Source organism: Cibotium barometz, chromosome 6 (genome assembly GCF_041138505.1).
Source record: "Cibotium barometz isolate CiBa-2024 chromosome 6, ASM4113850v1, whole genome shotgun sequence".
NCBI lineage: Eukaryota > Viridiplantae > Streptophyta > Polypodiopsida > Cyatheales > Cibotiaceae > Cibotium > Cibotium barometz.
Genome location: NC_141051.1, coordinates 43,444,081 through 43,470,984, shown reverse-complemented (window position 1 = coordinate 43,470,984; position 26,904 = coordinate 43,444,081). Strand labels below are relative to the sequence as shown.

At 43.0% G+C, this 26,904-nt stretch overlaps 1 protein-coding gene across 4 annotated transcripts; it reads left to right on the top strand.

Annotated features, from left to right (window-relative positions):
* Positions 1 to 472: 472 nt before the first annotated feature.
* LOC147637780 (protein NUCLEAR FUSION DEFECTIVE 4-like) lies at positions 473 to 16,680 on the top strand. 4 transcript variants are annotated; one of them, XR_015266089.1, is made up of 17 exons: positions 506 to 904; positions 8,941 to 9,063; positions 9,148 to 9,236; positions 9,363 to 9,572; positions 9,732 to 9,776; positions 9,880 to 9,947; positions 10,073 to 10,157; positions 10,343 to 10,507; positions 10,623 to 10,673; positions 10,799 to 10,882; positions 10,977 to 11,275; positions 11,362 to 11,428; positions 13,864 to 13,949; positions 15,133 to 15,236; positions 15,354 to 15,483; positions 15,589 to 16,054; positions 16,166 to 16,680. XR_015266089.1 is itself a non-coding variant. In XM_086799612.1 (17 exons), the coding sequence occupies exons 2-16, from the start codon at positions 9,033 to 9,035 to the stop codon at positions 15,845 to 15,847; spliced, it is 1,773 nt and encodes a 590-aa protein (XP_086655738.1). In that variant the 5' UTR covers positions 506 to 904; positions 8,941 to 9,032; the 3' UTR covers positions 15,848 to 15,886; positions 16,166 to 16,265. The 4 variants fall into 4 exon arrangements, 3 of the variants coding, with proteins under 3 accessions (XP_086655737.1, XP_086655738.1, XP_086655736.1); XM_086799612.1 differs by having other exon boundaries at positions 15,589 to 15,886; positions 16,166 to 16,265; XM_086799611.1 differs by having other exon boundaries at positions 473 to 875; positions 15,589 to 16,680.
* Positions 16,681 to 26,904: the final 10,224 nt, after the last annotated feature.

Here is a 26,904-nt window from a genome sequence, read left to right as displayed (position 1 = left end):
CTAAAATCTTCCCTTTGCTTGGCAACATCTAGTTGGGGGTTGGTGGTCTGTGTGAAGAGGCTCAAACATCATTTGGATGCGTGTGAAAAACTATCTTCAAGAAAATTGTTTTTTTCAACCCTTAAAATTAAAGGCAATGGTGAGGCTTAACTGGGATTTACACTTGAAAATCACTAGAAATTGTAATAACTAAAATGTATAAATTTCAACCCTTAAAATTAAAAGCAACATTGAATTCCCACAAATGCCAACATAGAAAATTACACTACAAACCCTTCCCAAATGAGAGATCCTCCCTTCCCAAATGCCAACATAGAAAATTACACTACAAACCCTTCCCAAATGAGAGATCCTCCCCGAAATTATGTTTAATGCAACGAAGTCGAAGTCACGTAATACACGACACCTCACTTTACAGCCCTGTAGAGTAAGACGTTCCTACTATAAAAGTACGGACTCTGCAATTTCGGAAGTAGAAAAGTCAAAGCGGAGTGATTCGCTTCTCACCACCGTGTGCATGTAATTTCTCACGTGGAGTTAATCCTGTATAATTACCTTCGTTAAACTAAGCTCATCTACTAATCCACTCGGCACTGTTACGATTCATCCGGCAACCCTCATCACATTCTTTCTCTCTCTCTCTCTTAGGTACCCATTTGAGAATTCGTTGAGGCAAACAGTATGTAGGTCATTCTGTAGTTCTGTTTGCCGTTAGTCTGCTTAGCTCTATCTGGTTTTCAGATCTGCGAGTTCAAGCTCTGCAATTCAAGATTTTGCCACTACTGTGTTGAGATCATGGCCAACACAGTATGCTAGCTTTCTGCACCCACTGTTTGGATTTGGCTCTCAAAAAACTGGAAGGGAGCTCATAGCATGTATGGGTGATAACATGGACTGCCTGAAGGTATGTGAGTAATCTCATGTTGTACCATGTTTCTTATGGAAGGTCATGCTGGGTTTGAATGAATGGTTGTATGAATCGCAAAGAATTATGGTCTTGGTGTTGTCGGATTTGTTGGATCTCGTGCAGGCAGAATGCCCTCCTCCTTATACTCAATGTATAGCAAAGTGATCTTAAACAGTCATGTTCCTCTGCCTCACCTTTGTGGAGCTGGCCCCTTTTTTGGGTCACAAATTCTGCATATCTGAAGCTCTCCATGTGTACTTAATGGAGTCTGCTCTTATGTGTCGAAATGGTCGAAGCCTGTAGCTTATCTACAGAGCATCCTCCATCATGTGGGTTGTGGTGTCCTGTACACAAGGGATCACACTTCAAAACTAATGTCGGGACTCCACAGGCCCAACCAAATCCAAATCCCAATTCTTCAAACCCTGGAAGTACCACTGTGCCCCATGCATGCAGCATGATCATGGAAACACCTGACCACAATCCAGAATCCTCACACAGAGAACATTCACAGTAGCGGTAACTGAAGTAGTAGTTGCCTCCTCAATAGCATCACACAGCGTAGAAGCAGGCTCCTCCATAGAAGGCAAAGGGACCAGCAACACATCCTGGTCACTGGTTGATGAAGAAAGAGTCAGAGGCGAAGCAATGGGAGACAAATCCCCCTTAGAAGCTGTGAGCAAAGATAGCCCACTGTCTTCCTCAAAAACATTACCAGAGATATCATCCTGGCAAGGAGAAGTATGCACAGAAACTAAAGGCAAGGCAACAGGAGAAACAAACTCCTCAGATGCAGTGAGCAAAACTAGCCCACTATCCTTCGCTACTACAGGAACATCTCCAAAAGAAGTATCCATAAGATCACTGGCTGCATAGCACCTAGAAGCAGAAACCATCTGCCGATCACACTGGCATCACCATATAGGTCACAAAGCAATTGCCACACATAGAAAGTAGAAGCATCATCAAGAGCATAGATGAAGTGTCGGAGAACCGAATCCTGACAATTTAGGAGGAGAAAGGCATAGATCTGTCCGTCAGTCTTTCTCCACCGACACAGATCCTCCGCAGAGGCAAGGTCCAGCACGCACCGATTCTTGTACGAGAGAAACTCCATCAAACCATACTCCCTGAGAATAGAAGTAACCTGCAACTTCCATGACTGAAAGTTACCACCATCCAACTTGTCTGTCTCATCTAGGAAATAACAAGAAAGTGGCACAGGAGCCAAATCTGAAGTTGTCATCATCGATCCAATCAATAAGACCAAACCTCATAAGATAAAAAAACTGTCCAAATCAGAAAACGCTGATGTAGGTCCCTTCCTCCCACCAAAACGCAGTCCTAAGAGGTTGGACAGCACCCGAAAAATCCTCGTGTAGCAAAAAAGGCATAAGATTCTGTCGACTGTACCTCCAACCTTGAGGCCACCAGAAGAGGGAAACAAAAAATGTAGATTTGATATAGAGAGAAAAGGCAGCCACACAAGGCTTGGGAATATACTGTAAGAGGGTGCAAGAGGGAAAGGCATCAACTAGGACTGTAGCTTGGGCTCTCCTCAAGAAAAAAAACGCACAATCTCAAAAGAAGAAGTGTCCACCACAGGTACCAAGGTTGCCACCAAAGCCAGAACCACCACAAAACCCCCTCTGCAAAAGGGAATGTCCACTGGAGAGGAAAACACAGCCAAGGAGGGGCTACTGTCCTGAAAAAACAGGCCGCCTAGTTCCAAACTCCAAAAAGAAAGAAAACGCTGATGAGAAAATACATTCAGGCTGTAAGCGATGAAGCCAAAGTGAAGGGAGAGCAATCAGCAGCAACTGTCCAGAAAACGCAGCATCCGAAGGGCTGCAAATCTGAGAAAAATGCAGAGGTGAAGGGGCTGTAGATAGGGCTGAATCTGAGGCAGCAGACGGAATCGCTGAACCGGGAGCGATGATACCATGAAAGAGTGCACAGAGCGGAAGCAAATAAGCACTAGGTGCTGAGTAGAGAGTGCAAGAGAGAGAGAGATATGGAGCAACTATGCTGAATATACTGAAGTGATACAGTCCCAAGCAAGAGACAGAAGTAGTCTCATAAGTGAGGGAGCAAAAGATAGACTAGGCAAGATGAAAAAGTGAGAGGCCAGCCCACCTATTTATAGGTGGGGAGAGCTGGCCGACTAGAACTGCAGAAGCTGGCCGGCTGGGAAAAATCCCAGAAAAATATATAAAATAAGGGTGGCCAGCCCACACTCAAGGGCCATGCAAAAGGGACCAAAAGGACACCAGACATGGGCAGAAACTAGGGATGAATGTGCTAACAAAAGCCACTTGGACCAAGTATGGTTGCACAGTGTTATGTGATGGGTGGTCGGAAATATGCAAGAGGAATGTGTTTTGTGTCCTCTTGCAAGGGCACTATGTTTTTGTGTGCCATTGATACATTTGTGCCTGGGATAGTGGTGATAGGAGAGTTTATATGGTCACACCTCCAAGAGGCTATCATGGAGATAGGCCCACAAAACATAGTGCAGGTGGTCACTGGCAATGGTAACAACGGTGTCTCTATGGGACGGATGCTAGAGGATTGGTTCCTGCAGATTGTATGGACTCCATGTGCATCCCATAGCCTAGACTTGCTCATTGAAGATCTTTCAAAGATTAGATGGATTGCTGACATCTTTGACACTGCGAGTAGCTTGGTGAAGTTTGTTACCAAGAGGCCTAAGGTCTTGGCAATGTATCGTGCCAATAGTGACCTTGAGCTTCTGAAGCCCTCACAAACCAGGTTTGCATATATGTTCATTGTGGTTGAGAGGGTAGTGAGAGTCGGACACGGACTCATGCGCACAGTGGTCTGCTGAGAGTGGATGAGCTGGGAGGAGCATGAGCACCCGAAGGCAATTGCTTTTGCACGCAAAGTGATGCAAGAAGGTTGGTGGAAGGAGGCAGAGGCTTTGTCGAGCGCTCTTCAACCAATCTATAGTGTTCTTTACATCACTGACATGGAGGGCAGCACTCTTGGACTCTTGTACGAGTTCATGGACTGGATTGGAGAGGCTCTTAACCGATGCACTCTCTTGATAGATGAGGTACTCAACATGCCAAGCTTGAACTTTGAACTTCCAACTAGTTGCCTTCTTGTTGTAACTTGTATCATAGGCTTTAGCTAAGGGCTTTGATCATTCATGGCTAATTTTCAGGGTTGAGAACATTCGACGGGTTTGGAAAACGATCGGTGGGATTGGCTCCATACACCAATCCACGCGGTTGCCCACATATTGCACCCTCTCTGGCAGAGTGAGGCACAGTATGTTAATGAAGAGCTGGAAGATGGATGGCAAGATTACATTTAGAAATGGATAGGAGGAGACGTGGAGCTCATGAGACGCTTGGAGGATGAGCGGCTAGTGTATTGGAATGCATAGCAGCCAGGTACGGGACGGGACATATAATACGGCAAAGTATAATACGCGTATTATACGTCTTTTTCGCGGGGCCAAAATAAAAAACGCCGTTTTTTTTAAAATAAAAAACACTAGTTTAATTACATTTGGTCGAGACATGTCACATACATGTTTAAAGTTGAAACTTGAAGTGTTGAACTTTAAGACTCAAGACTGGAGTTATAACTTATGAACTTATGAACGTTTAAAACGAGAGAGAGAGAGAGAGAGAGAGAGAGAGAGAGAGAGAGAGAGAGAGAGAGAATGTAAGAGTCAAGACTCAATATAGAGAGAATCTTCAATCGAGAGAGAGAGAGAGAGAGAGAGAGAGAGAGAGAGAGAGAGTTATGTTGCTGCCTTGGGGACCTGAGCAAGGGTCGATGGGGAAAGAGGCGCGACCAGCACAACGAGGATGCGAACGAAGGGAGAGAGGGGGAGAGAGGGGGAGCGGCGAGCAGGGGTGAACGAAGGGAGAGAGGGGGAGCGGCGAGCCGGGGCGAACGAGCAGAGATGAGAGAGAGAGAGAGAGAGAGAGAGAGAGAGAGAGAGAGTACCGTACCGTGTGAGGTTGGAACTTGGGCGTGCAGGTTCGGGAAGCAACAGAGCGCACCAGAGCGCACGCGGATCCCAAAAAAGCCCAGGCATAACGTTAAACGTTAGCCTGGCAAATTTTTTAATTAAAAAAAAAACCTCACGTTTTTTTTCAAAAGGACGTTTTTTATCCAAAAAAACGTCCCGTCGAGTATTTTTTATAAAAAACGCGTTTTATAGCTGCTATGTTGGAATGCCATCCATGCATTTGGTAGGCAGATTGCATGCATGCAAGAGACACAGCTTCAGCCAGTCTCATGGTGGGAGAAGTATGGGATCAATAGCCCTCACTTGGTGAGTACAACTCTAAAAGACAAGACTGTTATTTCAACTTATAAATTATAACATGTACTTATTACATTGATCAATGATGATTATACTTATAAAGTTTCTGCATTTTAATGGTAGAAATGCCTCGCCATTCGAGTCCTCTCACAAAAGCTGTTCGGGTACTTGTGAGAGGAATTGGAGCACGTGGGCCTGCTTTCATACAAAGAAGAGGAACAGATTGTGTATTACTTAGTGGGAGCGGTTGGTGTATTACCATTGCAATCTCTGCCTTATTGAGCAGCCTGGCAATCCGATAGAGCCTCGCCAGGTCATTGAGAAGATGAAAGACGTCCCAAAGATTCCTCAAGAGGAGCGCGATATATATGCCATGTTGTATGAGGAGTTGATGGCACCTGCTCATGCCACACGAGCATTATTAGGAGTTGCTAGTACTAGTGCAGCAATTGAGACGATTGCGGCAGTTGAGGCAGCACCGTCCTCTTCTGAGAGTGATGTTGAGTTTACTGAGGAGGCTACTGATGAGGACATCGAGGATGTTGAGGATTGAGTGCCCAGACTCCAAATTGAGGACTCTAGTCTTTGGGGCTATCAAGCTCCTCTAGTTTACTGTTTGTCATGCATGATTGCATCTATCAGCATGCTTTACTTTGTGTATTTCAGACTTGAGTTTTCTTTTTTCATATCAACTTAGGATTTAGACTTTTTGGTTAAAGCCATATGTAGGTCCGATTCCTTCAGAAGTGAAAGATGAAGTGGAACTAGATATCATTGATGAAGCTGAAGTGATGGTTCCAGAAGAGATCCTTTTGCACCGCTTCAAGCATGGCTCAGGCCAAGACAAAGACAGTTCCTCACAAAGTTTCAGGACCGAGGAACCCACGAAGCGGTATGGCTTCAGAAAGAGTTCTTCGATGACTATCCGGCTTTATTTGACGGACTATTTGGAGGCTATGCAGCTTCCGTCAAGTTAAGCAAAAGGGGATGTCATGTGCATCCCACACTTGGATGCCACGACATATCTGAACAAGAAGGTGCAGGACCTGGAGTGGAAAACTGGTCCCATGTGAGCCCAGTCCAGGACGAGTCAGCCATGGTACCACTCCATTCGTCCAAGGTCAGGTGTGCATTGTCTTGCACATGAAGCAGTGCCAGTCCGCGTTGTGAGTCTCCCTCTGGAATGATGTCAATTGCTTTGTGTGTTTGGTTTGCGACCAAATGTCAGACGACTGTGGTATGGGCATGGGGAAGGCTATGGGCCACCCCAAGGGGGCCAGGAAGGCCCCAGGCCTTGTCCACCAGCCCTAGTATGGGCTGGGCAGGCTGTCAGACAGCCCAAGGGGCTTGGCCAGGCAGCCGACAGGGCCTTTGGGCCAGCCCATGGCCAGTGTGAAAACGTTGGCTTTAATAGCATTAAAATGTTATTTTCACTAGTCGTGGGTCTTTTTCAGCTAAGCTAACCGACCCCAGATAACCAGCCGAGCAGGTCTAGGAAAGGGGTATATAAACCCAAGGCGTAATTCAGTCCATCCCAACTCGTAATTCACAAGGTGCTGAAGCTACTCAAGGGCCAGAACAGCCAAGGGAGAAGCTAACGCAAGGGTGAAGGATTGAAGGTCAAACAGAGATCTATCTCAGCCAAGAAGGTTCAGGTTTAGTCTTTTATTTCAGATTTTGCATCATTCTAAGAAAAGCAAATACACCATTCGCGGTGGGGGCCCTACAGAGCGTATTCGGGACCCAATACTATGTCCTCTGCTCTCTCTCTCTCTCTCTCTCTCTCTCTCTCTCTATTTTCTGTTGATCTATTTTCAGTTTTGTGCGTTATTCTCGTCTTGTGCTGATTTCTAAGCATTGAAGTTACCGATCCCCCCCAAGCTTCCGCATGTTACATTGTTTGTGGGTGTGTGTATGTGTGAGAAATGAAATGAAATGAAATTTTATTATTGTCTTCGAAGGACCATAACGGGTCCATGAGACACATGTCGAACATACATGAATACATAAGTCGATGCGCTTGGGAGCCTCATCGGAAAGCATAATGAAACTGAAATGTCTGAAACTAGAACTGAAACTGAAATGAAAATAAAAAAGCTATGGAGCATGCTATAAGTGTACATCATGAGAAGCATGTCATGCCATATAGGTACTCATGAGGGCTGGGCCCCCTCGTCAGGTGCACCATAATAGTAGAAGAAGTCGTGCCCCTCCACCTCTCCTCCCTGGATCAAGTGGATAATCTGGTCCCTCGAGAGCCCGCGATCCGTAGGCGACAATGGAGGGTCCCCCCCGAGGTGTCTCTGTCTGAATGCCAATGTCCTCTGGTGTCATGAGACCAGTCTCTTGTAGTGGCCTCTATGTAGGTGCTCTATGCATCTCTGCTCAATCATCTCATATGTTCATCCTCGTGGGTACAACAATGGTCTCTGCAACCATGTCGGGTCCGGAATGTGTGGATCCTCCCTGTGAGTCTCAGTGTGGTCTGGTGGGTTGTCTGGCTCCTGGGTCTCTCGCGCATCGCGAGTCTGGTGGCCCTGCATCTGTCTAAGTCTCCTGTCTCTGAAAGTGAAAGCCCTGCATCTGTCTAAGTCTCCTGTCTCTGAAAGTGAAAGCCTCTCTGATGAATAGAGCTAGGCATCTCTGATCCTCATAGTCAATGACCTTGGAAATAGGGTCAAAGCCATCTCTAAAGAGACAATGAAACCTCCCCCCGGAGCTCATAGTACGTTGGGCATCTGCATAAGAAGTACTCCTCTGTCTCAACCTCGCCCATGTCCCATATGGAGCATGTCCGGTCCTGTCTGCTGACTCTCCTGCCTCTCCTCGTCCGTCTCATCCTGCCTGCCTCAATCTCCAATCTGTGGGATGAAACTCTAAGCTGTCCAAGAGAGATATTGAGTGCATGCGAGAGATATATCCCCGTGTACCCTAGAGGCTCAATGAAACCCTCATCCGAGATCTTGAGAAAATGACTGCGGTATGCAGCCATCTTCACAGGCAAACGTGTGGGGAGGATCCATGTACGGAATGTGTAGAGCTAGAGCAGGTCCGCACGAATGACCTGATTGATCTGGTGTCGTGATAAGTATAAGTGAGGAGCATCGAGACTGTATCTGAATGGCGGAAGCCTGTCTAGGTCTAGGCCAAGCGAGTGAAACCATGTACGGAGTCTATGGAACCAGCATCTTTGAGTACCTGCATCTGCCCAGAGCCTGGGATGAAGTCAAAGCAAGCCATGGAAGCCGGGTGCGACCCTCTACTGTGTCTCCAAATCTGAGGATCCGCTGGGGGTATATGATAGTCTGGAAGGCTGCATCGAGGACCAATGGTGAGGCTCCAAACTCTGCCAGTAAAATGTGGTGGGGTACCGAAGGCTTGGCTCTGATGAGCCTGGAAAACAGTAGAATCTGTACCCTCTCGATCGCTCTCCACAGAGAGAGAGAGAGAGAGAGAGAGTTCTATAAACATCTACAAAAGACCAAAGGGTCTGAGACCAAATGTGTTACAATGTGTCCAAGAAGTCACAAAATCATGGACAAAAAAACATGAGAGAAAGCATGAGAATGTTCTTTCCTTGAAAGCATAGGTGTCAATAAGATTCTACCGTGTCATGAAGAAGGATGCAACCTGCTTATTGTTTGCAAAGGGTGCCTGTGAAATGTCATAGATTCGGATTTGTCAATGTGATGGTGAAGCTGATTGCTATGCTAACGTGCTTCAACAGGTGTAGAGGTCTTTAAAATTATGAGACGAGCGAGTTACAGGTTGTAGAAGAGTCAAGTTACAGGTCGTAGAAGAGTCACTGAAGGGGGGCCAATGGCATCCTTATTCCATCATGTTAAGAAAGGTTTGTCCCCTACTGTTTCTATGGAGATAAGAAAAGGGTTATCACAGAATGCTTGGTCTGTAATTAAGATGGGTCTTTCTGCAGAACCAAGCAAGAACTCATACACCAACAACAGGCGGTGGTGGCCACAAATCAATCAATGGATGGGCCTTTCAGCAGCCATGATAATGATGGTATCTCTCTGGCTACAATGCTATAGCTAAACTAGTTTTTGATTGTGTGCATAGTTGTGAGCATTTTTTTGTCATCGATCTTAAACCTTGGGCGATGGCTGACAGCTACCTTTGTGTTTGCAATAGGGATGCAATGGGTTGACCTACACATATGCTGTTTACAGTGAGTTCATCAAGAAGCAGCTTCACTACAGTCAGGAGCGCACTGATGATCTAGGAGCTGCCAAGGATTTTGGTTCTGTTTTTGGCATAGTGTCAGGCTTATGCTATTTTCTCTTTCCACCATGGGTGTCAGTGTTTATTGGAGCGCTTATGCATTTCTTTGGCTACAGCGTGGTTCGTGTTAACTTTTGAGAAAGCAATCTGACTAAAAGCCAATCTATACAATGTTATGTTGCAAGCATTTCGTGTTACTGAAGCACCTCTCTTGTGTTTGTTTGATGAAGTGGGTGCAAGACTGAATGCTTTTTGCTGTGGTTATGGACTTCTCTGCAGATTTTATTTTCTCTTACTGGAAGAATGAAAGCATCCTTTTGGTTGGTTTGTATCATACCATCTTCCTTTTGAAATAACAATATTTAATGTCATATATGCTCATTATGTTGGAAATTTGCCTTATCTCCATCTTTGCTTGGAAAGGTAGCTCTGCCTTTCTTCTGCTGTTGCCACTGGTGGAGACAATTTTGTTGACACAGCATGCATCATGACAGTGTAGGGACACTTATATGTTGCTTTGTTGGTATCCTTTTTCCTTTCATTTCTCCCCTGATTGTGCTTTTGTGTATCAAACAAATTACTGACATGTTCCTTCATGATGATGCCATTGCTACATGCAGTCTGGAAAGCTTCAAGGGCCACAAGGGCACAGCAGTTGGCATCCTCAAGTCACAATTGGGGCTAAGCGCAGCGATTTTTGTCACGGTAAGCCTCAATACTCTGGGAAAATACATGTGAATTGAAGTAATTGAGATACATATTATTTTTATGCTCATTGTTTTATCTGCAAAAGAAAGTATCAGGCAATCTTTCATTTAAGGTGCGTACTGTGTACATGGCAGCTAGGTCGACAATCTAATATATACCTATTCTCTGTGTATTTCTTGTAGGTTTATGAGGCTTTTCTGCAATCAAAAATTGTGAACTTCATATCACTCATCACTGTTGTTCCAAGCATAGTGTATTGTGGGCTTGCCTTTCTTATCAGACCTTATACCTGTAATGAGGAAGAAACAGATCAATCTGATATCATTCAGCGCTTCAAACTGATTTCTGTAAGTATTCAAGATCCTGTCTAAAGCTAGGTGTGGATGCCATTGGAAAAAAATGTGTTCTTTTAGTTTGAGCTAGGGATTTATCATAATATAAGCTTCCTTGCACTGGGAACAGATACTTGTTGTGGTACTCGGAGTTTTTCTGATGGGAGTTACGACCCTGGAGGTGACTTTGGATTTGGTTTCTTAAACAGAAAATAATGGATCTTAACCTCATTAAGCATCTCAAACAGTGAAGACTACCGCATAGTTATTCTCTTATTTTGGCCATGCCTTCTTGGGTGCATTCAGGAAGCCTTTGAACTCGAGGCTCTGGCCCAGAAGTTCGTTGCAACATCAATGCTTTTTATTTTGGGGGGAATGCTTTTGGTTCCTGTAAGTTTTTTGAAACACCTCCATCTCTTCAATTTCTGTTTTTCTTTTTGGCTTCTTATTGCTGAAAAGAAATGTCTATCTATGGTGTGGCCAGCTATTTCACAATCCTCTGGATCGCCTGCAAGCCGCTTTTGGAATGACGACGCCTGTAGTATGTGCATTGGATCCTGTTCTCCATCATAAAGATGTTTTGAAGACTGATCCAGAGGAAGAATCAGAGTTGGATGAGGAGGGCACTCTCTTGAAATCAGTGCAAGGTGTATCAACAGAACATGCAGCCCAAGCCCTAGAAGGAGAAGAAGAAGATGACTTTTATGTTAAAGGAGCAATTCAAGAGGATGCAGACTTTCATTATCCCTCTGCATGGGAGAGCCTGCTAGGAATTGACTTTTGGTAAGTGCCTTTGCATTGCTCACATATACCTGTCCTTTGAGATGTTGTCATAAAATTTGGCAACCCCTGTTGTTTACCCCATGTAGGTTGATCACCCTCGTTGTTTCAAGCGGGGCAGGCTCAGGTCTGGCCATTATGAACAACTTTGCACAGGTTTGTAGTAATATAGTACACTTTGAGTTTTTGGCATTAAACTTGGGAGTAAGATATTTTTTGAAATTTTGTCCAACTTTGCATTGCAAACAAGCCATGCATGTAAGATCTTCAATGCTGCACTTTCTGGAGCATGTGGATGGATCATACCAAAACTTTCGATTTTGACCTAGAAGGAGTATCTCTATGCTTGTGGATCCATCTCCATCCAATCTGTCTATGAAACCTGCAGGCTTATATAGTCTCTGTGCTTTAGCCATGGGTGGGGTGTTCATCCTTCCCACAGCTCTTTGATCCTTTCAAGGATTTCCATGACTGAACTTCTTCCTTGTTTGATTTCTTGTAACTGCCAATACAGAAGATCTTTTTTTATACTGGCCTTTGGCCCAAGATCCTCCCATAGTTACCAAATTTCACTGTCCGTAGACAGCCGCGCGTAAGCGCTTATTTATCCACCCGTAGGCGATGCTGCCAAGGAAGCACCAAGGGGGGTTTTGAACCTAAGACGTCTTGGTCATAGGCAAACACCTTCACCACTTGAGCTATCACCTCATTGGCCGATACAGAAGATCTTTGTCATTGCCTGTGGTCCGAAACATGAAATGATCTGCCAGCTCCTCTTCTTTCATTTTCTTTAAACTGCCCCATTTCTTGAATGCCTGTATGTGGATGCCGGGATTCAACTCTCCCTGCTCGTACTTGCTTCTGGTCTTCCCGTCATGGCACTGGGAGCTTCCCGTGCTTGCTCTGGCAAGCTCGAGTCCACTTGGGTGTGTGCCTCGTGCGATCCTTTTTCTTGCTCTCTTTCTTTCTTTGTTTCTGTCATCTCTTCTGGGACAGTTTCAAACCCTTCTTTATGTGTATCTAATCCTCTCATGTCTTGGTCTTAATTCCTTAATTTGTTCCTCATTGCTCTGTCTGGGATTTATATTGAAAATTTCGTGGGTCTTTGATGCTTGGAATAAGAGACAATTGCTTGTTGCTCTGCAGTTGCTAAATCCCTTCCTGCTTGGCGATTGTTTTGTTCTATCAGCTATTGTCTCTTCGACGATTGCTGTTTCCCAACAGGATCGCCAAATGTGAGTGGTGTGGTGAGGTTGGGTTGGTGTGGAACACAGTTGCTGTTGGCTACGTGGATTGCTTTTTTTTTTTTTTTTTTTTTTTTGGGGGGGTCCTTTTCGAGAATAGAGATCCTTCTATTAGGTAAAAATCAAAGCCATATGCTAAATGTACATGCTCAGAACCCTCCAAAGAGGCAAAGTACGAATCTGGGAGGGTAGCTCCCTCCATGGCTGGACGGTCTTGGAGGGAACCTACCTCATACAAGGAGGGGGGAAGAGCCATACAGGTGGTCTGTAATGCCAAATGATCTCGCTGTCTTGATCATAGACCCACGCGCCATGCACAGAAAAGCCTGTCGTCGTTCTATGCATGCGATCCAAACCTCCTTGAAGCTTCCCCCACTTGGCACGGAGGTTTATGAATGATGTTAGTAAATTTCCCTTTTATCAGTAGCACACTTCCTAGTGTCCTGCTGACAGGCGATCCCGGACCCAACACACTACCCTTTTCACTTAATCTGCAACGGCAGGAGTGACAGAAGGTGAGAAAGTCATACAATCCACCAGTACTTCAAGTTAGGAATTCTTGGAATTCCCAAGACTTCTACTTGAAAACCCAATCCACAAAGTGCTCTCTAGTCAGAGATGGGAGATCATCTGCAGCATTGCTGCATGGCATATATGGTGGGTCCGTTGCAACGAGGCCATCGAGGGCGCACTCACCCCTCCTGCTGAGTCCATCCGTTCCATATGGACCAGATGGGACTTGAACCAATAACTACCCAGCCTGTGCGTGGTCACAAACAGTAAGCACTGGAATTCTAATGATTTACTGAAAAGTGCTTTGCTGCTGGTTTTGTCTTCTCTTGCTCCGTTTCCTGCTGGTGGACTGCATCAGGCTTCAGAACCGTCTCAGTATACGGCCCACTTTCCTGCCTTTCATGCCTCCATGACTTGGATTGTCCCCAAGTTCCCTGTGCTCTATCTGGAGTGGTATGAGATCATCACTAAGATAGATCTTTGTGGTTCGAAGGGTAGCTCTCTTGGTGAGGAATGCTGATCGAGCTTCTAGATCTTGGAACTTGAGGATCAGTGGCCTCTCTCAGGTGGGATCTTTCCTTGCTCTCCATGCATCCAAAAAGGGAGTCCCAATAATGCCCATCTGTTGACACAATGCTGCTCCGGCTTCCTTCGGCGAGTTCCCTACAGGGAGGCTGTCATGGTTGCTGTAATAAACTTACGAATTCTTTTGTGGTACTATGGCTTGTAGGGATATATATATTTTTTAAATTATGGACAACAGATAATTTTCTATTATCTACATCAGATTGTAACTAGATTGATCTTTAAAAATAGGCTGTTGTATGTTTGCAGATTGGTAAGTCAGTAAGAAGTGATGCTGTAGATGCTTTTGTGGGCGTTATCAGCATATGGAGCTGCTTTGGCCGGCTTGTTTCTGGGTATATGTTTATTCCTATAGTCTTTTTTTTGCAGAGTTTCATTAGCCATGTTAATTGTTGGTTTCCCTTTTGTTGTCTTTCTCTGTCCATGTGAAAAGCATCAACTTTTGAGGCAATCACTCAAAGAATAATGCTTTTTTATGGATACCATTCTTCACAGTTCAGGAAAGAGACTTAAGATCTTGATAGGAAATTTTAGCATTGTGAAATGTGATCAAGAGACCAGGGTGTTTTTGCATTGTTGTTCAACTATTGTGACACATCCATGTATGGAGCAATAGCTTATGCTGGGATAAACCAAGAAGGGGAGAAGAGCACAACTTCTTGAAACATAGCTTTTCTTTAACTTCTTCTCCTTCACCCTGATGGACAAGCTGCAAAATAAGGGAAACCCCAATACAAGGACATCGATGTAACGTGATGTGACTGTTTGTTGTCGATGTTGATATCTTTGTGACACACTCATAGCCTGTCTCCATATCATGTTTCTTGTCCCCCTCATGGCTTTCCCTCTTTGGAACAATGGCTGTATCAGAATGACATTAATGTGTCAGTTGCACAATGTTGTTATCTTTGTAACACATGCCTACTAGCTCCTTTTCACTTCTGTTCACTTGACAAGGACATCCATGGGACTCTTTCGGTGTCATAATCTTTACACAATGGCTATGCCACAAGAAAATCAGTGTACAAGGACAAATGTCACTGTTCATAATGTCATTATCTTGGTTCTCCCTCTTTACGCAGTGTATGCCACGGACATTGATGTGACTATTTGCAATGTCATATCTTTATCTCATATCTTCTTCACAGAAGCATAGCTTAAGGTGGATTGGAACAGCTAGATGCGTACATGCTAATGGCCATGACATCCATAATGAACATTTAGCATATTTCATGACATCCATAAGAACTGAGATCAGCATAGCAGTACATGTTTTCATCTCCCTCTATTTTGGTTCCATGATTTCATCTCCACCTTTGGTTATCACTGCATGGAGTGGTAAAACCATAGTTCAGAATGACAGAGCCACTACTTGTCTCAGTTAACAGGCTACCCACTGTTTTCTTCACAGGCATATTCCTCTTTTCTGGTATTTTCACTTGTACTTAATAATAAACATGCGAGTTTGATTCTACCCGAGTTTTTCTGAAACATATGTGGACTGATTGGTGATTTTAGGTATGGATCTGATCTTATGATGAGTGCTGGCTACTCAAGGCCCATCTGTCTCCTCATTTCTCAGACAGCTATGTGTGTCTGCTGCCTTCTCCTATCCACAGGATGTAAGTGTGAAATTTCAAAATGCAACCATTGAGGTGTCTTTGAGATGCTTACAGCCCTTTTTTCAACTATTCCATGAGAATGCCAACCATTTGTAACATACTCGTCTGATATTGCAGCCACACCATTTCTTTTTGCCGGATCGGCAGTAGTCGGTTTGGCTTATGGCTCTTATTGGACACTGGCACCTACAATCATTTCTGAAGTGTTTGGGTTAAGACAAGTAGCCACTTTGTACAAATTTCTTGGGTGTGTTTTCACTTATCATTAACAGTTTCATTTTTCCTTCGTTTTTGATTTGGAGAGAACAAACCAATGCTCGCCTCTAATGATGTGTAAGCTGTAATTGTGCAGGTTAGGGCCAACTATTGCATCATATCTTCTGTCTGCAAAGGTACTGGGATATCTGTATGACAAGGAGAGCATTTACTATCAGCAGCAACATGGTGATGATGTGGAGGAAAATGCTTGCTATGGAAGAAGATGCTTTGAATTTGGGCTGCTCTCATTGGCATCTGTGTGTTTTGTCGGTGTCGTTGCATGCTTGTGGTTTGCATATCGTACCAGGAAGATGTACTCAAAAAATGGGCATGTACATCTCCAAACATCATAATGAAGACCTGGGTGATCTGAAGGCATGATATGGATACATGTATGTGGTACAGAGTCATGAATTTGATGCAAAATTTCTTCTGTTCTAGAATCTTAAAGAGCTTGTATGTAGATGTACTGACATGTACACGGCGTTCATTCGTGAGGGAAGAGAATCCGTTGATCATAATGAAGACCTGGGTGATCTGAAGGCATGATATGGATACATGTATGTGGTACAGAGTCATGAATTTGATGCAAAATTTCTTCTGTTACAGAATCTTAAAGAGCTTGTATGTAGATGTACTGACATGTACACGGCGTTCATTCGTGAGGGAAGAGAATCCGTTGATCCAGAGGAGGAAAGCACTTGGGCTTGTAAAGCAATGAAAGAGAAGTGATGCTGTTTTTGGGGGCAGTGTCAGCATCACAATGGAGCTCAATGGTGTTTTCTGGTGAGAGTGTGAGCATTACAACTGTCCCAGAGCCTGGTCTTCCTAAGAAAAATGCTGCACTTGTCATGCTTTTTCTAGCTTGCATCATGTGGGGTTTCTTTGCCCTTGTGAAGTGATGAAATATAACCCTCCACATGGTGTGCTCTCCTGTGTTGGTAATGGAGTGCAGATGTATGTGGCTAGAGTTCTCACTACATGCAATTGTGTAGCAATGGAATACAAGGTGATCTATGGTCTTGATAAGCCATGTTTAATTCATGGTAGTGTATATCATGGATGAGGGATAACGTGTGATCTTCCTGTGTGTTAAATGAAGGGTCTAGTTGTGGGATTTTTGTATTTGTATCCAATATTAAGGATAACTTTATTAGTTTGATTAATTGGAAGGTGGATTGTTTATTTATTTTTTGTATGTTGTGTTATCTTTCGTGTTGAATGAAAAATAGAATACTTATGTGGTTTATTATGTTGTCAACTCAAATTGAAAGAAAACAACAAAGGCTACAAACAAAGCTAAGTCAATGCACTACTTTGGGTCGACGTGAGTGTGTCAAGCAACTAATGTTGGAGGTGTGACAACTTAAGAGTATGCAAGAAATTTGATACTCCTATTAACTCATCATCATTTTTTGTGTAGATAGTAGTGTTCTCTTTTAAGAAATATTAAGTAACTATTCATGAGTTGTAGGGATAGCACAATTGGAAGGATACTTGCCAAACACATAGTTAAATCTTCTCTTGAATGTCCTAAATTCAGGTTTGTGAATGATGACATAACAAGGGATTCCTTGCATGAAGTTAGTAAGATATTCATTGTAAATGATGCCCCAGGTATATGTGATAAAGCATGAATTAGTGCTCAATCATACGTAACGACTTCAAAAAGTTAGATAAAGGATATCAATTTGTACCTAGAAAAAAAGAGGTTTACCTCTTCCAAAACCCCTTTCATGTAGAAAAAGCACGATGATTATTAAATGTAAAGGTGGTGGAACTCATTGGAGAGCTTATACATTTATGTTATGTATACACTTAGAAGTTTGATTCAAAGGAAATAGTCTTCAAGTTGTATACATTTATGTTATGTATACACTTATAAGTCTGATTCAGAGGAAATAGTCTTCAAGTTGACTGCATTCAACAACTTTATCTTGGATGTGAGCAAGGTTAGATCAACAACTGTAAACTTTTATAATATGACCATCTTAGAGTGTGGTGGTGTATCAAGATTTGTTATGAAGTTGGATGAAATCAAAGAAGTGGTCAAAGGTGAGAAGATTGAAGAGTAAGTTTGATGTTGATGAACAAAATATTAGATCCGAATATATCTAGAGTAAGTTTGATGTTGATGAACAAAATATTAGATCCAAATATATCTAAAGAGCATCGGAACTACTTGAGTGTACAATTTGAGAACAAAATATGGTGGTTTGTTGCATTTGAGGTAATCTCACATTTTATTATTTTGTTTCTGGAGCTTGATGTCCGATGTGACATATTTATCTTTAGTAGTATTTATTGTTGGAGGTCCCAAAAGAAGACCATGAGATTTTTTTCAATCTTAGGGATGTCCTTAATGAAGTCAGACTTTGGATTGAAGATTTCGATGAATACACTTTTGAATAGCATCTTGTAGGAGATTTGAAAACTATGAAATGCATGTTTGGTGTATCTAATGGATCAACAACAAAGTATCCATGTATATACTTCACGAAGAAAAGAGATGATGAAGTATATTCGACATACCCTTGTCAAGAGTTTATTTTTGCACGTTGCATGCTATGGTGAGAATGGTACATAAATTTGTTTTTCAATATGTGTGTTTTGCTTACAAGATGGAACTTGCATCTAGCTTGTTGTAAAAAAGCAAAACATAAATGGAACTTGCATCTAGCTTGCTTACAAGATGGAACTTGCATCTAGCTTGTTGCTATGGTGAGAATGGTACATAAATTTGTTTTTCAATATGTGTGTTTTGCTTACAAGATGGAACTTGCATCTAGCTTGTTGTAAAAAAGCAAAACATGTTTTTTTGGAGATTGGATTGCATCAATGGCAATTTCAGATCAAGAAGAATATAAAGAAGTCAGGGGCAAGTGGAAATTTATCGTGCAAGCCTTGCTTTGGTGGAGCCAAGGTCATATTTGCAACCAAGTTGTTAGTTTGGCAACCAGTGAAATATGGCATGTAAGAAGTTACATATGGCTATTCCTGATTAAAGCAATGGAGGACAGACAAGATTGGCGAAGGCAAATGTTTGGATTGTGATTGACAATTTGGCACTAATTCTACAAAAGATGGAGTTTAAGAAGGGGGATGCAACCGAGTTTGCTCTACTTTTTATGATGTGATTGAATCTTGGACTTCAAGTTTTATCACACTTACCATGGTAAGCTTAGTTCAATATTTAGTTCAATAACTACAACATGTGTGTTAAAGCTAACACTTCAAAAATACACATTTTAAAAGCACATTACAAACCAAGGAAGTTTGGCAATATGGTCTACACAAGGAATGAAGTGATCTCAGTGGAAAGCTCAATGTAATTTTCAAAAGACAACAACCCATGGAGGTGGTGTACATGGTATTAATCCCATGAGGCAATTGGTTGAAAGGCGGTACAAGACAAAAGAAGTCACGGCTTGTTGTGATGATCATTGATTAGGTACCTGAGTATTTGTAATGAAACCACATGAATAAGATTTACATGAGAAAATATTGATAGCATTGAGTCGGGGTTGAGATTGAAAGAATCATTGTTGGTTTGGTGCATCCTCATCACAAGCCTAAAGTCCTTCACATTGATAGTGATCTGCTTTCCGTGAATGATTATTGCATGGGTGTCACACATCGTTTTTCCACCAAGTAATCTTCAACTGTTGTTTGGATGTCAAGCATTATAACCTGAACATACCACTTACCAAGTGGATCTATATATATCTTAGAAAGTCTCTCTCATTAACCCTTGTAAAAGTATAAGCAGCTCAACAAACTTTTGATACTTTCTAATCTCTCACCAGGCAACTGTGAGACTGCTCTCCATCTTCTCTTCTTGTGAGTTGGTCTTGGAAGATGTTGGGGTGTCAAAACCACTTTGTGGGTTAATATGGTTTCGCTCACCCGACCTACCGTAAGGAAGTTTGCCATCTTACTTGCTCAAATGGGCACATAACTTTTGTAAGACGACACTGAAACATATAAAGTAGCCTTCCTTGCGCTTAATGTTAAATAGAGAAAATCTATTTACTTATTGTACAAAGCTACTTAAGACTAGTGATAGAGGTTGACCATTTATAAGTTTGGATACCATAATGTAAAAACTTGTTATTTGTATAAAAATCAATTTTGACAATAAGCAATACACAATCATTCCCTTGCAGTAGTTTTCTTGTGAGCTCTCCTTCTTTCCTCTTATTTCTTGCTTTCATGCTATTAGATTCTTACATGCTTAATGGATGCTTGTTTGAATAGATTTGATAGTACTTCTCCTTTTCCATTAGCTTGTTCTTCCCTTGCCCTTGTGAGAGTCAACCACTGTGAAAACAGATCTCTTCTTGCCTCCATCTACACATTGAGAGCTCTCCCTTCATCCCTTTGGTAAGGAGCATTCTGGTGTGACAATAGAGTGAGGATGCGACGTACGAGCTAGCACATCCACAATGGAAAGTCACATTTGTAGCTCGACGGCGGCAAGACTTAATGACACATGCTTTGGCCAGGCTAAGGTAAACTCTTGACTTGAACAAATTTGGTCCCATTGTCGAGGACTACCCTATGGCTTAGCTGTATTTTTCCATCCATTCTAAGCTATTGGGATCACCGAATATTACTTGGTGTTGATTAAGAGGTCACACTCCAAAAAGCGTAAGGTTTTGGAGCATTATATGTGTGTTTGTATATTTTATTTTGATTGCATCAGGGCATTGTATTCCCATCTAATGATAGGAAAAAATCCTAGTTTTTTTGGTGATTTGCACAAAATTGGAGTCCAAAGGCTTAGATTTCATTGCTTTGATCCAAGGATTAGCTTAGCAATTATGATTAAGAGTGGAATTGACTTCGAAAATATGAGCATTGAGCAGTGGGATAGCTAATTTTTATTCATGTATTTGATAATTTATTCATGCATTGTTGGAATTGGTAGATTAGATGCATGCTAAATTATTAAAAAATAATAAAAAATTATTTAATTACTTATAATAAAAAATTATTTAATTACTTACATTATAACTATTAATTAGTATTAGGAACAATACACCACATCAAGTCTAAAAAACCACAAATATCAATAAAAACAACGTCGAACTAGCTCTTAGATAGGGCATGTGAATCCATAGTCCCGTATAAAAAGATGTGATCCTAGACACATGAGTCTCTAGACATGAGCCTGCTGATGTGAACCAAAGGCATGAACCTAAACATGTTAGCCTACTGTCAAAATTTTTTTAAAAATAAATAAATTAAAATAACTTGTTTGAAACCATTTTCACACCTGTCCTAGAACCAACAGGGACCTTGCATGCGAACCATTTTCAAAATTGCACCAAAACACTAGGGACCTTTGATGTGAACCCGATCTAGACTACTTGTTGGAAATGACAATATAATGAACTATAGCATATCAAACCATACTTCCTCAAACCCACCAAGCCTTTGAGCCTAGCAAAAGACAACACTCAATAGAGTGCTCCCCAGTTAAGAAGGCTACACTCCTTCAGATCCACCTCTATCAAGGAGCTTTAAGAAGAATAAGAGCTGTCCCTAACCTCCGACCAATTGGCTCTAAAAATAATGCCTTAAATTTAATGAAGATGTAAGGAATAACATACTACCTTGCATACACAAGAGAAAAGAGAAGAGAAAGATGCATGCAAGGGTCGAATCTGAAGAATTCCACTTAGCCAACCCTATGAGGGTTAACTGTTCGATGTGAAGCCGCTAGGGGGGGCTCACTCCACACTCTCCTTGTGTCACCCAAGGAGAGATTCAATGCTAGGTAGTGAGAAAGAGGGAAGGATCTATGGAGAGCTCAACCTCTACCTCATGCCAATCGTATGCAAATGAAACATGGTAAATAGCAATGAGAAGGTAGAAGAGAAGAGAAGAGAAGGGGGAGCACTACCATTCCAACTCACATACACCAACAATCAAAGCAAGCAAGCAATCGCACAAGCAAGCAAGCAACCATAAGCTCAAATGAGAGATAGAGAGAGAGAAAGAAAACACAAATAAGACAAATGGGATTGTCCCTTTTATATTTCATAAAATGTCTTATATACATAAGCTCATATTTACAATGTCCGCTTGCCCAATTACAAGTGGGGGCCCAAAACTAGTCTTCCTAGTTTTACTAGCTCTATGTACATCAAATCCTCATGACTGCCGGCGTTACACATGTCATAACCTTGGTCATCCCATGTATCATTCCCACGTATCATTTACAATTAGCACATTGTGCAGTTACAAAAAGATGAGTTACAAAAGGGCGTAGTAGCCGCACGAAGGTCATGTTAATCGGAGTGGTCAACAAACCCCCTCCCGAAAGTAGGTCTGTCCTTGAAACTGGTCGGAGCTATCGATAAGATGGAGTACATTCAGACAAAATCCTAGCGGGATGTAGGAATGAGAGGGGCTCGATGGAAGATCCGGTAGCTGGTCCAAAAAGTGGTCTCCATCACGTCTTGAAAAGTTGGGAGCCGCCATAATATTCGAAGAGCTGCTTGAGTGTAGGCCCTTTGTTGATGTCGAATGCAAGGCCTTGGTTGTCTTCGTAGTAGTGGTCCCAATTAGGGAACGACTCCAGCAGTGTGATAATAAGGTTGAAGAACCGGATGGTGGCGATCACTGTTGGGTCATGAACTTAGATAAATTCGTTGAAGCGCCAGACCATATTCTCTTCGGTGTAGGGATGTTTCATGGATGGGGGCGCGAGCCATGGGAAGTTGAACTACTGGATCTTAGGGTTCTTCAGTTGCTCCGCGTGAAAGGTACTCTAGGCCCATCGACGGCGGCAGGGCGAATGGGGAGATAGTCAGGTGTGATCCTCAGTGCACATGTGGCACGTGACAATATCTCTCATATGAAGGACTTGGCCAGGAATGGCCTCTGCCAGGCCAGCTACTCGCCCATGAGATCAAATGTGATGGGGTGAGCAGTGGGCAGGTGGCCAGAGGTGGTAGCCGCCTCGCGGGTTTGGGGTGGGTGGTCACGCTGCCCACTGCTTGTGCTTTACATTCAGGTATGGGCGAAGGAAGTGAACATTGAGGCGGTCCATGACATGGGTAAGTGGCTGCTCCTGGGGTTGTCGACCGAGCAGGATGGCTATTGTCTGCTCGAACTCCGTGCGGTCTAGGGGACCGCGCCAGTTTAAGGGGTTGAATGGAGGGTTGACTTCCTCGTGCTCAAATGGGGGTGGTGGCGGGATCTCCCCTTCTTCAAGTGGTTGGGTGGAGGGTTGGTGGGCCGGCGACGGGGGTGGAGGGGCTGCTGATGATGAGGGTCGTCTGGTAAGGCTGGCGTCGAGCGGTGGTGGTGGTTTGGCAGATGTGGAGGCTAGATCCCGGAATGCGGTGTGCATTCCTAAGTGAAGGGATAATAAAGGGGGTGCGGTGTGCATTCCTAAGTGAAGGGATAATAAAGGGGGTGAGGGGTTGGTGATGGGGAGAGGTGTGGATGATGAACTAGATGGTGGAGATGGAGGTGGAGGTGGGGGTGAAGAAGCTCTTGGGGGTGGAGGTGGCAAGTTGCCCTGCCCATGATTGTCGTTGTCGTCCGGGGCAGGGTCAGCTTCAGCACAACAGCTTGAGGACCGTTACTATAGAAAAATAAATAGCCCCCACAGCAGCCTCAGCTTCAGTGTACTCCTAGGGAAAGACTAAATGTGTATCGTCAAACTAGAAAATTCCAGTTGCTGCCATAACTTCAATCTACAGGAAGAAGCACTTGGGTGCGGAGTATGGTGGTAGAAGATCATGCAGAAGAGACAGGTATGCATCATTGACCACATGCCATCGAATGGTGCGAAAGTACTCCAGCATCCCATTGGGAGATCTCAAAGGGGTATGGGTAAGAGATGACACCGTTGGGGATAGCCAAATCGAGTAGGTTGGCGGGTTGGGTGGGGTCGGCGGAGGGAAAGCCATAGTGGAGGAGGAGGCTCCAACCCATCAGGAGGGGTTGGAGCATGGGGAGCTTAAAAAATTCATGTGGGTGGTGGAATGAAAGGTGGCCTTAGAAGAAAAATTCTGGGATAAGAGTAAGAGTGTCGGTAGGGAGTTTGGTGAGGGCATAGGTGTACTGTTGGTGGGAGAGTGGCTCGTCTCGCGACGTAGAGGTTATGCTGCAAAAGGTTGAGCTCAATGCTGCAGAACTGAAGGTTGACCGGTTGGTATGGGGTTTGCGGGGGAAAAGCCAAAATGGGGAGCTCTATTTCCGTGTCCATTAAGACGTCCACCTTCCTCTCTAATGTGTTGGATGAGGGAGCCAAAGGAATGGATGGAGGCTGGGCTGCTTGGGCCTCAGCATCTCCGAGCTGCTCTTGCAATGTGTGGAAGGTAGCCTCAATGAGTGCCTGATGCTTTTGCAAAGTCTTCTTGTGTGCGGGCAAGAGCATCCTCCAGAGCCTATGCCCGAGTCTATGCATCCTGATGTAGGCCTCCGATGACAGTGAGCTTGTGATGTGCTCTTTTGGCCGCTACATGGGGTTGGGTGACTTGCTGCTGGAGCTCGATGATGCGTGTAATGGCAGTACCCAACTGCTTTGTTTGTTAATCAAGCTTCTTCTATAGCTCCATAAACTAAAGGTTCGCATGGTATAAGTCCTCAAACATAGCGCACTCTTGGGCCTTGGTGAAAATATGCAGAGGAGAAGAGAGCTTGAGCTCTTGCAAGCACACACTCTCATACAAACCCTAGAAGAGAACACACAAGGTGAGAAGCTGAAAATTCTTCTTCTTCTTCACACAACAAAAGAGGTCTACAAAGAAGATAAAGTGACTAACACACATAATAGAGTATATACAAGTGGTCTATAATGTGAACACGCTAAGTGGAGTGGGTAGGTGTGGACTATTCGGTGTAGTCCAGCCGTAGAATCTTTGGCGAAGATATGTTGGTGCTAGCTACCAAACCCGTCAGTGATGTAAATGTCGAACGGTCATGCAGGCGCCTCGTGATTGTTAGCGCATGTTGAGCTTGACATCTCAACACTCCCCCTCAAGCTCAACTCCAACTCATGAACTCTGAGCATATCTTGAAATGAAGCTTCTCATCTCCCAAGGCCTTCGTGAAGATGTCAGCGACCTGATCCTGTGTGGTGCTGACGTAGGTCAAGTCGATGTTCGCGTAAACCACGTCTCTCCTTGATACACAACCTAATATCACAAAGCAAAGGGGTTACACTTTTATTATAATACATCAAGATTTAATTTGGGATTGGTTGGGTTACTAACCTATTGACAGTGTTGAGGTGGTATGAAAGTATCTTTCTCATCATTCCAAAAATCGGTGGAATTAATTTGAAAGAACCCATTTGGATGTTTCTTCACAGTTTCTTGAGCACCTCTATATATCACCTTGAACCATTTGACATCAAAGATGAATAGACTAAATGCTCTAAATCCAACCTCAAGAATATCTTGAATAGCTCTACAATACTCAAGATTGTCCTCTATGACATTGGTATTATGTTTGCCAGCTCAACGTTCTTGCTCAAAAGTTACCATCACACCACAATCAAATGTATTTCTTTTAGAATCCACACGCTCCGTGTGAAAGTGCCTTCCCTTTGATCATATTACATTATATAGTTTGTACTAAAATTAAACAAAAGCATAACATTTAGTATAGTGCATTAAACAAGGTATATACATGAGACAAAGATGAAGAATGTAGTTACTTGAGGGAGTCACATCCTCTTGCATACTCATGATCTTCCGTTGTGATCATCTCTCCATTTTGCGATGCCATCGATATTGCCATACGAAGCCATTCTATATTGATCACATTTGGTAGAGGTTCCAAAGCTGGGTGGGAATGGCAAGCATCTATTTGCTCTTCTGAAAGCTCTTCTCTCATTCTTTTATCTTTTGATTGCATCCTTGTATCTCCCAATCCACTTCTCCATGATGGGACTATTTAGAATGCAGAATGTATTCACCTTGTGGCGTAATGCTTCATCTAATCTTTGTTGTGCCTTCCTTTTCCCTCAGGCACATTAGAGATTAGCCGGTCATCCTCCTCATTGCTCCACAATCATGGTATGGAAGGATCCATGTGAGATAGATGCTTTAAGATATACACAAGAGACTCTTGCATCAACCATCCCTTTGCCATTCTTGCTTCTGGCATTTCTCTTTGTCTCACAAATTCCTTTAAGGTTTTCATGAACCTTTCAAGTAAAAACATCCATCAAACATGAATAACACCACAATGCCACTTCATTAACCAAATGCACCACAAGATGCAATTGGCTAGTGAGAATTATTCTAAGAAAGTTGACCTCGATTATACACACTGCCTTAATAGCATTGAGACAAGCCATCTCAATGGATGTAGGATCTATCTCCTTTAAGGATGTGTACCTACATACATAGCAATCATGTGTACTATTTACTAATACATAGCTTGTGAGCACATAAGAATACCAAATAAGTAATATAACTTAGCTAGTGAATTGCAGAGAAGATTTATACCTCACCAAGCTTCCCATTTTATAAATAGCCTCTCTCACCTTCTTGTCTCCACAACCAACTATAGCAATTGGAAGAATAAACTATGCATAGGAAAAAATCGAATGTAGTATATGAGCCTACAAATTATGTACCACAAAGAGAAAATGAAAAAGCGAATATTTATATACTTGTAATATCTTGTGCCAATCATGAGGCCATATAATTGTTCCTCTCCTTTCTTTTTGGTCTTTGTGACACCCTTCAATGAATGCATTACTCCCCTTGGTGTATGAAAAGAGGTCACACTTTTCACCTTATTGTGCTCTATCTTGGTTAATACCCATTGTGCCTTTGGTAGGACTATGTTGCCACTCTCACTTTCAATTGGCCATGCACTTTGAAGGCGTCCAATGTTTTGTAAGTGATCCCTTACACTCTTTGTATCTCTTTTACACCAATTAAATGGTTCCAAATATTTGTTTCCACATTCTTGAAGATATGCATGGGATCTAAGAGATGATTAATCTTCATGTCACACCAATATGGAAGTCAAAAGAAGATCGAGTGTCTAGACATCCCATTTGGTAGTGGATTGGGGGTGCTTCTCCATGACTCAAACCAATCTCTACCTGTCATCATAAGTGGTGAGACATCATGTGGCACATACGTGGGATATGTGAAGGAGGAATCGATGATGTTTGCCATACACCACCTTCTTAAGTGTAGAGGGTCTTTCTGAAACAAGTGATGGTCTACAAATCGAACATGCATGATGTCTTGAGGTTGCCAAACCTATTTTAAAATTGAGATAGAGATATAAACTTAAAGTTTAAAGGTTAAAGCCTTATGCATATAAGGTCCAAGTACGTACCTGAGCACTCTGAGAACCCGAGATAGTCATGCATCGTCCAAAGCAAAACTCCTTTCACCTCCACCTCATGCCTATTTATTGG

Excerpts from the sequence above, each read along its gene's own strand:
- LOC147637780 (XM_086799611.1), top strand. The coding sequence starts at position 9,033 with ATGGCATCCTTATTCCATCATGTTAAGAAAG. Across the intron at positions 9,064-9,147 it reads ATTCCATCATGTTAAGAAAG|AACCAAGCAAGAACTCATAC; the intron begins GTTTGTCCCCTA and ends GTCTTTCTGCAG. Across the intron at positions 10,158-10,342 it reads GCGCAGCGATTTTTGTCACG|GTTTATGAGGCTTTTCTGCA; the intron begins GTAAGCCTCAAT and ends TATTTCTTGTAG.